This window comes from Lutjanus erythropterus, chromosome 15, assembly GCF_056507025.1.
Source record: "Lutjanus erythropterus isolate fLutEry1 chromosome 15, fLutEry1.hap2, whole genome shotgun sequence".
NCBI lineage: Eukaryota > Metazoa > Chordata > Actinopteri > Lutjaniformes > Lutjanidae > Lutjanus > Lutjanus erythropterus.
Genome location: NC_139331.1, coordinates 2,243,525 through 2,255,352, shown reverse-complemented (window position 1 = coordinate 2,255,352; position 11,828 = coordinate 2,243,525). Strand labels below are relative to the sequence as shown.

The window sequence follows — 11,828 nt, the reverse complement described above, 5'->3', positions numbered from 1 at the left end:
CCCGGGACAAACTCATCCCTTTGTAGAGAAGTTAAGAATACAGTACTGCTGCTGCTGCTGTGAGACCTTCTCCATCAGTGAACACGACCCTGGCCTGTGACTGATCACTGCTGTTTATACTGTGCCTGCGCTGCTGAGAATACCAATGTGCAGTGGGCCAAACATGGAGAAGGACGAGTCCTCTCCGTCTCAGTGAGCTGGTGAAGTAAACAGACTGTGGTTCAGCAAAGCCAAACATCAGCTTTCTGGTGGTTAACGTCATCCACGTGCCAGTCACATTGCATGAAGTAGTTTATTATGGCTGAATCTGGGCTCAAAAGTGCATAACTGGAGTATACAGTTACTCCCAAAACAGCAATTAACTTTGTTATGGTACTACAGTCATTTCATAAGCAGGTAATATAAGGCTATAGAGGCAGGGGGGCTGAAAGCAGAGTAAATCTGCTTTCAATAATCATTTTTTGGTTTGTGAGAAAAATTACAATTTTGTGCTCCTCTGCCTGTAATTAACCAGCAGTTACCAGCTGGTGGCTAACTGTCAGGGGTCATTAGCTGTTGCTAAGTCCCATCTGTGATCCAATCCTGGGGTAAGGTACAGAGGGCTGCGGTTACATTTCTCCCCATTACTGTGAGTTTTGACAGTCATGTTTGTTGCCATTGCCACAAAGGGCCCATAAAAAGACAACAGCTAATGCTATCCCATCACCTCTGCACTGTAAAATGTGGGCACAATATATACAATATACTGCAAGGGCTACCAAATAATGTTTCCATCCACTTGTTTTCATGCTCATTTTAAATTCACACATAACAAAAACCAGTGCAGAATGCAAATGCTAGGATATTTTTAAGTATAAATATTGCAAAAAAGTTATAACACTTGTCTGAGGTCAAAATATTTATGTGATCTATAATAACATAGTGCAACAAGGTGCAGGAGAAACAGAATAGGCCGATAATACCAGTACAGTATATGAAGTACGAGGTGCATATGTGACTTAAACCCACGATGGAACATCGCTCAAGTTTTCACTCTAGTAAAGAGATCAAAAATTGCAGTAAATAAAATCTGTGTGGAGAGATGAGCGGAAGGAATACATGAGATGAACATACTGTGTGTCATAGTTCTATCATATTTTCCATGTGGTTTTGCACAGTTTAAGATCTGACTTGCTTCATCTCTTTCCTTTCTGCAATGGTTTAATGGCACCCAACTGCAGACTCAGTGCCACCATCTTGATGTGACAAACTTTGGATGATTATATTTTCAACCGCAAAGTTGGACCCATAAGGGTACCACACATTCACATATGCACACACACACACACACGTATGTGCGTTTGCCCACATTTAAAAAGCATTTTCATCAGGATATGACACAATTATTTCAGCACTTAGCAGTTCACCTGTCAATAAATGCCTTGAAGACAGGGTTTTTGTTGCTTGGCATTTTACCAAGGAAGGATTAAGCCTCCTGGAGCTCTGTGGAAAAGACGGTTTCTCTTCTGACTGTTAGCATACCGACAGGCCACAAGTGTCATAGCCTGTGATGGTTGCTAGGCTACTACCTTCCACTTTCCACTTTCTCAACTGAAGGTAGATAGCAAAGCATGCTAGCTTCAAGTTTCTGTATACAAACTTGGGTCGTCTCAAATGTTAAATGTCGTTAAGAGACCAACATCTTAAATCATTAAGGATACATAACCAAGGCTGTCTGTGTGGGCTTCCTGAAAGTGGAAAAAATGTCTTATATCAACATTTAGAGTATATACTTGGTTTTCACATGATAGTCTGAGTCACCAGATGTAGACTGTTGGCACAACCATGCCATTGGTTAGCTTTTTCCAGGCGTCATTCTCCTACCTTTCCGCTATCTTACATTTTCAAAATACCCGTTGCTCCAGGAAATAGCAACAACAACCTCCAAGCTAGCAACTTACATGCTAAATATTGCAACTTACCCAAGCCCTAACCTAAGGGTACAAAAGAAAACAAGCTAGTAGCTGTTACCTTTTCTTTTGCAGGGATTTAGCCATATAAATACTAGGACTCGTCTGCGTATGTAAAAATGTTCCACCAAAACAAGTCCCCCCAACATCATTGCAGGGGCACCATTGCTGCTCTGTGATTGGATTAAAAAAAACAAAAACAAACCCAAACCCAAGTTTTTTTCCTGCTGTAGCAGAGTGATCATGTGTGAGCCAGACCTTTCTCCAGCACTGACTCAGCACTGCGCAGATATGTCTGGCTACACGAGACTATGACATGCTTCAGTCAGTAACACACCTCTGAAGTTTACAGCACAACGCCAGCTCTCAGATGTCAGTCAGCTTCTTTCATGGGAAACTCCACCCTAGACACTTGAAGGTTCCTTGCTGTTTCCACAATTATGTCCAAAAATGATCTTATCCTCTTTTGAGAGTTGGAAAATACCTGCAGTAGCATTATATTCTGTATTAGCTGAGACAGAAAGTCAGAAGAATGTGTATTTCGTTGACTGGGGTTTGTTTGGAATAGTAAATATAGAGGTGCCTGAAGTCCTGTTTTGCTCTTGTGTGGATGACATCGCTGCCATACATAACTGGAATGTGACAAACTGTTTATTAGTCACTTGAGACTTATAACTTCCACATGGTCCTATGGGTCTGCACGACATAGCTCGGACATATTTGGAACTGCTTACAGCATGGTCTTTGTGGAGAAGTCACAACTGTCTTTGGACCTGTGAGGCTTGTCTGCTCAAAGGCATTAGTTTCTGCACAAGCACTTTGAACTGGCCTTCATAGTATCCAGCAATTCAGATCTTGGGATACTGTTTTTAGTCTCTGACAATATGTCCTTTGTGCTGGAAGTGTCTTCCTGTCCAGAGCCTGACACAATATCCATAAATTTAGCAGCTTTTGATGGTCTGACCTTGGAAAACAAACAGAACGCTCATGTGTGGGGCTGCAAAGGTGGAGCTGGGCCGGGATATCAGAGCAGCTGTTTCTTTTCTGCCTGCCGAGTGCAGAGTGAGTGTTGAAGCTTTTAGACCCTCTGCCCACCCTGGCCGAACAGAGGGGAAGGGGAGGGGAGGGGGAGAGCAGAGGGGAGGGGTGCTGCCTGTTGAGCCCAAGGTGAAAGGGTGCCACGGTCCTGCAAATGGAGATGGGGAGCTAACACTCAATCTGACTCTACCAGTGAGGGGGGGAAGATATGCAGTTTTGATGGGTGCACCGTCTGCTTGGAGACAGAAGCCCTCTGTTGCTCGTTTGCCTCTCTGTCTGTCTTTCTTTCTCTCTTTCTCTCTCCCCCTCTCACTCTTTCTCTCAGTTTTCCAGCCTTCCCATCTGTATGTGATTTAGGCACAGGCTCAGGGGAGAGGCAAGTCCGCTAGGGGAGAGGAATCAGGGCAGGGAGGGAGGGAGAGAAAGGGAGGAAGTCCACACAAGTTTGTTTTACAGGACTCAGCTCGGGCCGGGACGAGGCGCACGGCCGCATCTGGAGGTCGGAGCAGTGGGAAAGTGGAGCCAACGGGTGCAGCAAGAGCAAGAGGAGCTGCCCAGACTTTGCTTCGGCCAGGAGACACTGACAGAGACACAGACAGAGAGGGGGGATCAGTGCTCCACTGGGCAAACACACAAATATGGCTGCTAAAGCTCTGTCCTGCCTCTGCCTTCTATGCATCCTCTCAGGGATTGTCTATCTAGCTTCTGCCGCCAGGCTCGGGGAACAGCAACAGTCGGTGCTGACAGTAAGTTGGTTTTATCTCTTTTTGGCTGGTGAACTGTGTGTCCTAACAAAGCTTTATTTAGTTTCTGACTTTTCCTGTCTGAGTCTGATCATCATGTATGCAAATGTTAAGGTGAAAACTGTCAAGGATGAGGCAGGTTGTGAGTGTTTTGGCAGGGATTAGTTCTGGCTGTCTGCAGAGCTCTCTTAGGACTTCTATGTGACTGTCTGGAGTTCATAATAGTCCTGCTTTGTGTGTGTTTGTGTCATGAGAGGTACCCCAAGGCTAGAGCTCACATGGGCTCTGAGTTACTGTCTCCACTGCTGTCATGCCCCTCCTGCCCCTCCCTGACAGTTCCCTAATGGAAACCAGCTGCCAAATGTTGAGCAACACGCCAGAGAGGGAGAAGCAGAGAGCACAATAGACAGTGAGGGCATGAGAAGCCATACAGGACTGCCGGCAAATGTTCCCCTGGCTTGGTATATATCCAAAGGATGTAGGCTCAGAGGCCACTCTCTCAACTGTGCAGACAGTTTCCATTAGAAATTGAAATTATGCTATCTATTTGTTTTGATTTAAATGTATAACATTTTCATTTCTGCCTGGTGTAGGTTTGGGTGAGATCATGCAATAGGTCATGCGCGGGTTAGTGATGCTCAGAAGGCAGTTATAAGCGTGGACACTGTGGTTAGTCCACAGGTCAGGTGGTCCAGGACATAAAAATTAGCATTCTGATTAATGTCTTGCCCCTGTAGGGATACCCCTGCATGGATAAGACAACCATTATGAATTATTCTATATGTAGCCAGGCTTGTTGTACTTGATTTAACTGAATAATAACTAAATTGCTTTTTTATTTATATACTATAAGTGTTTCTATTTCATTATCTTTTATTCTATGAAAAATTGCTACTACATTATTATTGTTAATTGTCTTGTGATTGTAATTTTGCTTTGAAACATGAAATGTCATGCCAGTGAAGCCTACTGAATTGAATTAAACTGAATTGATAGGGGATGGGATGGGAGAGGTGCTGTGTGCGCATTTACACACAAGACAGCAGCATAACTTCATTGATTATTTCAAGTATCAAGTTTATAACTACAGTTTTTAGTTTGCTGCTTAAATGTTCCATATTATTTGCTGCAGTGACAACAACAACACACAATAAAGAAGGCAACAGGAAAGCTTGCACTGCTTGACAAGATTTAAAAGGCAATGTAGAGGTGTAGAGGTGTGGGTGCAGGTCTCTATATTGAAAAAATAAAGCATTCAGGTGGGTAGTTTGGTTTTTATCCAGACATTTCAACTTTAATTAACTCAGAGCCCGTCTTCGCCTCACTTGTGTGCGTGTACGAGTGATAAACGGGGTTGAAACTAATGCCCATGTCCGCAGCTAATCTCGAACACTACTGGACCCACTGACTTAATATTTTTTGTCTATATTTATGACTGTATGCTCAAGGACCTCTCATGTTTGCCGTGGTTTACAACTTTTGAAAATCTTTGTTTTATAGCGACTCCTGATTCCTCACTCTTCTTAACAAGCAGTTAACAACTGCTAGGCTAAAAACAAGGCTCACCTACCAGTCTGTTGCCTGGCCTTTGTCCTGGCTCAAACACTGACATTTGTTATCTTCACCAACATCTCTGCTATGTGTCTGTGTTCAACCGTTCAATCAATCTGGTAAACAAATGAGAGGTTTAGACTTCACTGCAAAATCAACCATAATTCACTTAACTCTGAACTGATTTTCATCAAATTTGGTTTATTATAAACCTGAAAAAGTTAACGTAACAATTTTGTCAAACTTTGTAGACCAACTTTGTAGAATTTTAATTCAGTTACTGGGGGCAATCTAATCAGCTTTATGTCAAAACATGAATATTCTAAATAGCAAAAACTTCCACTGGGACATACAGACTCCCACATGATTAAAATTATGTGCCCACACACACGAGATTCACAGGAAACAATGTGTGCATGTACTGGACAGGATGAGGAAAACAAAAGACAGTGCTTGTTCATGACTGCAGCATTTTTTTTTTCATTTCATTATTAACTGTCTACTTTTGTCTGTTTTTTAAAGCAACAATGCAAGAAAATAATCGTCTCAGTTGTTTGTCTGCATTGTAAACAGATAGACTGGTTGTTCTTCTGTCTGACAGAGCAGCTTCTCAAAGCATGTTAGTTGCTCCAAATGATCAATGCCAATGTCATTGTGAATGAAACTCTGGAAGCTGTGTTATTAAAATGCACGTGTTGCTACCACTAGTATTCACAGGTGCTGCAAAACCAACCAGTAGTCAAATAGTCAAGATTATGACGTTTATAAACTTCAATGAAGGGATTCAGAGAACCATTCCAAGTATTTCTAGACATTCTGTACTGCATATTATGTAGCTAATATATGATTCACACCTTGAGGTTTTTGTCGCTTTTTTTGACTTGAGTCATGTCAAAAAACTCCACTTGACATTTGTTTTTTCATTAATCATACCTGTTATCTGTCTCTAGCCTTAACCACATGTATCAGTTGCCAAGCATGATCATAACCACATTTTTTTTGTCATAACCACATTGTTTCTTGGACATAAAACCCTTTTTGTCCTTGAATGTTATCTGTGGTTTTGCAGAGTTGACTAATATTGGCATTCTTGAGCAATAGCATTGCCATCATCAGCTACATCTGAGAAAAACTATTCAAAATGCTTTGCATTAAGGCATCACTCTCCAGAGTGTGTGATGCAACACAGTGCTGAGGAGCCAATGCACGCACAAAAATCTACCTAAAATGATTCCTGATTTCTTGAGCTATAATGAGATTGAATGGTTGATAGCCTTTATGATCTTAGTCACACTGCTCTACATCCCTGTGTTCTGTCCATGTGATCACTGCATATAGCTTCAAATAAGTAGAACAAGATGTCAGGCCATAGATAAACTACAACTTTATCCTTTGACAGAAATGTTCTGTTTCACTGTGACTGTAATTATGTGGCTGCTTTTGATGCTTTTGGGGTTGATTTGTGTGCATTGGCCTCATAGAACTGAACTGGAGAGCCATGATTGTTGGCAACCAAGATGTAAGTGGCCATATACCCTGGTGACTCCACTCAGAGCTGCTCATATAAAGAAACATCCTGGGAAAATGAGCTGCAGGTCAAAGAGAACGTAGAGGTATTCTGTCCCCAAACTTGGTAATGCTAAATCAGTGCAATTTAAGCATGTCTTCCTCATTTATTTTTTGTTGTAGGCTGCATGTTTATTTCTCAATGTCTGAGTTTCCACAGTTGAGGGTCCCTGGAGAGGAGGCCTCGCCCCTGCAGCCAGCCTGTCTGTGCACAGTTATTGAGTTACGATGAGATTCTCATGACCCTGTATCATCCTGAGGATGTTCAGAGGAGTTAGCATGACTAAATCCAGTGTCTGAACCCCTCTTCAAGGGCAATATATAAGTACAGCAGCCAGCTCTGCTTGGGAGGGCAAAGCGGAAATGAGATTCAGCCTTCAAGCTTTAACATTTAATCCACTTAATTCTTTCACTCTGGGAAAAGTCTGTCACAGGCAGACGTACTGTACATAAAAACACACAGAAACCAAACGAAGAACCATTTTTAAATTGTCTTTATAAAACAACATTCCAGAGATCCAACTCTCTGTCATGGAGGCTTCCCACCCTGCAGAGAGAGGGCACGGCCACAGTTCTGGAGCTACATGACCAGAGAGTGTGTTGACTTTGGACAGCACTCATCTGTAGAGCCAAATCCTGTTTCTGAGCTTGATACCAGCTTTATTTGTTTGGCTCTGTATCACAGTGATAGAGCCTTATGGTCTATCCTGTAAGTGTTCAGTCAACACACAGGAAACACTGATAAATGCTGAGAAGAGCCGAGCAGAGCAGTGGAAGAGGCAGCTTCATGAAAACAGAGAGAGGCTATATAACATGTTGAATGTCATCTTTGTTCTCCACTGTAGTGGGCACAGTGGGAGGGCTGCAGAAATAGTTCACATTACTGAGTGTGCTCATGGTTGGCAGGAGGCTGTAAATGTCAATTGTTTTAATATTCATGAAAGTAAGGGATTAATTCAACACCATATTCAATTTCAAACTTTTTAGACTTCACATTCAGTCTTACATTACTACGACCAATAGAAATGTATTAGTTAACAGTTTAAGATTTGGGGAAATATGTTTATTAGCTGTCCTTCTGAGAGTAAGCTAAGAAGATTGATATCATCCATACATCTGTTTAAGTAAAGTCTAAGTAAGGACTAAGAAGCCGACCTTAAAAACTGAGATGGGAACAGCTACTAGCCTTTAGCGCAGGGTAAGATATTAATTAAAACCATATAGGTGGTAACTTTTGCATCTAATCTAACAACCCACTGGATCGGCAATTGGCTTAGCTGGTCATTACTTTTCTGAGGCTGGCAACTAGCACGCCGAGAGTATCAACCTACTGCACCGGCTCCTGGCTTGGCTAGTCATTAGCTTTCCACGCTGGCAACTGGCATGGCAAGACAAGAAACTCACTGGATAGATTAGTTGCTAATTTAGCTGGCCACTTTTTTTATTGGCAGATTGGAGCCAAATGCTCAGTAAGTGATTATTATAATGGTAGGTTTAAATGTAACGGCTAATGTCTTTATGAACTATTAAATATCACAGTTGTATTGTCTGGAATGTAAAGTATAGCCTACAATTCAACATAACTTTAAGTGAAGATATTTTAACTCATGTAGACAAACATTCATGTAATATACTGCATAATGATATTTTATCTTTGATTAATTTTCAAAGTGGTATCAACATATTAACACTGTATAAGTCTGTATGGTTAATATGTTAGAAAATAGCCTAAAAGACCTCTTTAACGGCAGCCATTTTGACATGAAATCATAAGGTAAACAAAGGTGTTAGCAATGATGCTATTTAAGGTTTCATACCACGCAAGTTAAAGAGAATCAGGATGCTGCTATTGCACATGTCGGCTCACTGGTAAGTCTCTGCTACACTAAACAGAGCAGGACTTTAATTAGTATCGTCAATAACACCTGTGTTTTCCCTGATATTTTATATCAGTATGCAATATGGCTGCTGTGAAAAAGGCCTGTTATCTATTTACACATCCAGAAGGTACGGAGCAACATTAGCATTGATTTGGAGTCATTTTTCTGGATATCCAACGGATTTAAGTCCAATATACTAATTATTTTAGCTCCATTTTTGGTCTCCACCAAATCCAGACAAAAGAATTTTGCTCTTTAGCTGTTAAATGCTCCCCTGTGTTTACCATCTAGTCACAAACTTCATCTTTCTGCTGTTTGGTGCTGGGTAGTTAGCATAGCGTGGGTTTATCAGACCTTTGTTCAGCAATGTAGCTGTAAAGTATTAGGTAGATGAATAAACTGGTTTATCAGAGTACACCTAATTCCAATGCCCATAAAACCACGAATTGCCCCTTTGACATTTCTGTTAATGTTCGGGTTAAATAAATGAAGTATGAATATTACTGGGGTTGGTAAATTTAGGAGGATTTTTTAACTTCAGAGCACTTCAGACCAATTCTCAGAATGTTGAGTTCCTCTAAGGTCTGGAGCTTCGATTCCAAATGCAGTCGATTACAACACCAAGCCATCCAAACATAGGCATAAAATATTATTCCACAAGCTGTTGGTTGTATCCTTGAGATGCATTCTTCTCATTTTAGGGGATTTTAAAGAGTCCATGTCCTACCTCAAGACCATCTGCTGCATCTCTGTCCACCCCTCAGCCCCCTGCCCCGCGCTTCCCCTGTGTATACACACTGCAGCTGTTTGACCCATCACACACTGTCACACAGCTAATAGGCCTGAAACATTTCTAAACTCTTTTAAGTGGCTTTACAAATGGCAAATAGCTCGGAAACCCAGTGGTTTTCCCATAAACTTGTGGTTTACTGCTCCTAATGGCTCAGACGACCATTTGGGGCCAAAACTCTTATCATTTTTCTGTGAACACTGAAACCATTTGCATCATGAATTGCATTTTCAAGATGTGTTTACATGAAAGGTTGATACATTGAGTGTTTATGTGGTAAAGATGGATGGGTCTGGTATGAGCATATGTGCACTGTGGGTCGGGGAAGCCACAGGAAGAAGGTCTGCAGGAAGAATCAGTGCTGCTGTTCACAGGATGTTTCACATTATCCGGCTACAGAAGCTTGTCTTTGTCTCGCAGCCCATCTGTGAATAAATCAAAGGAAAATGTGAATCATACTGTAAGTAAGCATGCAGCACTGCATGTCTGTGGAATGTTCCATCTTCTACACAGCATCAGTGTCCAGTTGACTGGGTGGAACAAGGAGGTCAAGCCATGGAGATCTTTACAGACGGCCGCACACAAAGTGCTATTGTACGCCTCATTGAATGGTGCTGCTTTAAATGTTCAAAGATGTTCAAAGGGGTGTGTGTGTGTGTGTGTGTGTGTGTGTGTGTGTGTGTGTGTGTGTGTGTGTGTGTGTGTGTGTGTGAGCATGTGTGGGTGGGTTGGGGTGGCACAGCTCTGACATCACACCATCCTGAGAAACCCTGGTGAACAAACAACAGACAGGATGCAGGTTTTAAAATGACATTGTGTACATGGGAGGCTGCCATTCAGAAGAATTTCCTCACAACTCAATTGGGTAACTTTTATGACAGCAGCTTTTTTGCTTGAAACTTTTAGATCAGTGTTTAAAGGTACAGTAAGCAATTATGAGGAAGACTGATCCTCACTGAGACCATTCTGACAATGTGGTTTCTTCCCAACCTTTCATTGATTGAATGCTGGATGGCTTCAGTGTGTAGCATCCCTCGAGACTCAAAAGGGCCAAGCCAGCCACTGTACAGGCATGGTCAGGCATTGCTCTATCCACGAGGGACCATCTTAAAAAAGGACTTTCCCATCTCCCACACTCCTCCTCAGTGTCCTCAATATCAGTCTTAGGACAGTCCAGCTTTAAAAGTCACTGGAAATGGGGTATAGAACAGATGTTTTTTTTTCCCCTGTTCTTTTTAGTCTACTATCATTTGTGTTTTGTTCATTTTTCCCTTTTTAAAATTGTTGTTTTGTTTTTGTGTGTGCTGCTGTTGTTACTGTTCGTATATTCGTACTGCCTTGTCTGCTATAAAATAAAAATGAAAATTTTTTATCACAGAAAAATACAGACATTGTCAAACTGTTAGACAATGGTCAAATGCGTGTTAAGGGGATAGTTCACCCAAAACTGAAAATTCATTATCTACTCACCTTCATGCTGACTGAAGAACGGGTATAGCTTCTTAGTCCATAAAACACTGCTAGAGTTTCACAGGAAAATAATGCCAAACAATTGAAGTGACCAGTTTTTAAACATAAAAAACAACCAAAAGAAAAACCACAAAATGCCTCCATGCTGCTCGTCTGGTCCAATCCAAGTCTCCTAAAGCCCCAGCATGCCAAGTTGACAAAAAATGTTATTTACACCATGTTTTTATCCTGAATCTTCACTATAATTCTTAAGCTTGGAGCCATGTTAATGTGCACATGTACATTGTCTGAACTGGGTGTGTGTGGTGTGATGGTGTGTGTGTGCAAAGAGAACAGCATGTTGGGGCTTTAGGAAATTTGAATTACACTAGATGAGCAGTATGGAGGCTTTTATTTATTTACTTATTTATTTATTTATTTGCTAGTTGTTTGAAAACTGGTCACCTTTCACTTCCATTGTTTGGGAGATTCTGCCGTGCTGTTTTTCCTGTGAAACTCCAGCAGAGTTTTGTGGACTAAAAAACCTAAACCTGACCTTCAATCAGCATGAGGGTGAGTAGATAATGACTGAATTTTCAGATTTAGATGAATTATCCCTTTAATAGACCCCAGAGGATGTCATTGGCTCCCCTGTACTAAGAAAACTGCTCTGTACTGTGGTTGGCTGTTGGAAAACTCCCCTGTGCCATGATTGGTTGTTGTAAAATCCCCCTTTATTCTGATTGGCTGTTGGAAAATCCCCCTGTATTGTGAATGGCTGTCATAAAAAACAATAAAAAACATCTGTGCTGTGATTGGCCATTGGAAAACTCCCCTTTGTTTTGATCGGCTGTTGGAAAAC

At 41.5% G+C, this 11,828-nt stretch overlaps 1 protein-coding gene across 1 annotated transcript in view; it reads left to right on the top strand.

Annotated features, from left to right (window-relative positions):
* Positions 1-3,152: 3,152 nt before the first annotated feature.
* lama4 (laminin, alpha 4) overlaps positions 3,153-11,828 on the top strand; it is a 51,750-nt gene continuing 43,074 nt past the window's right edge. The window contains exon 1 of the mRNA XM_084736975.1: positions 3,153-3,733. Within this exon, the coding sequence (XP_084593101.1) occupies positions 3,626-3,733 (108 nt within the window). The 5' untranslated portion in view covers positions 3,153-3,625. The remainder of the gene's footprint in view (positions 3,734-11,828) is intronic.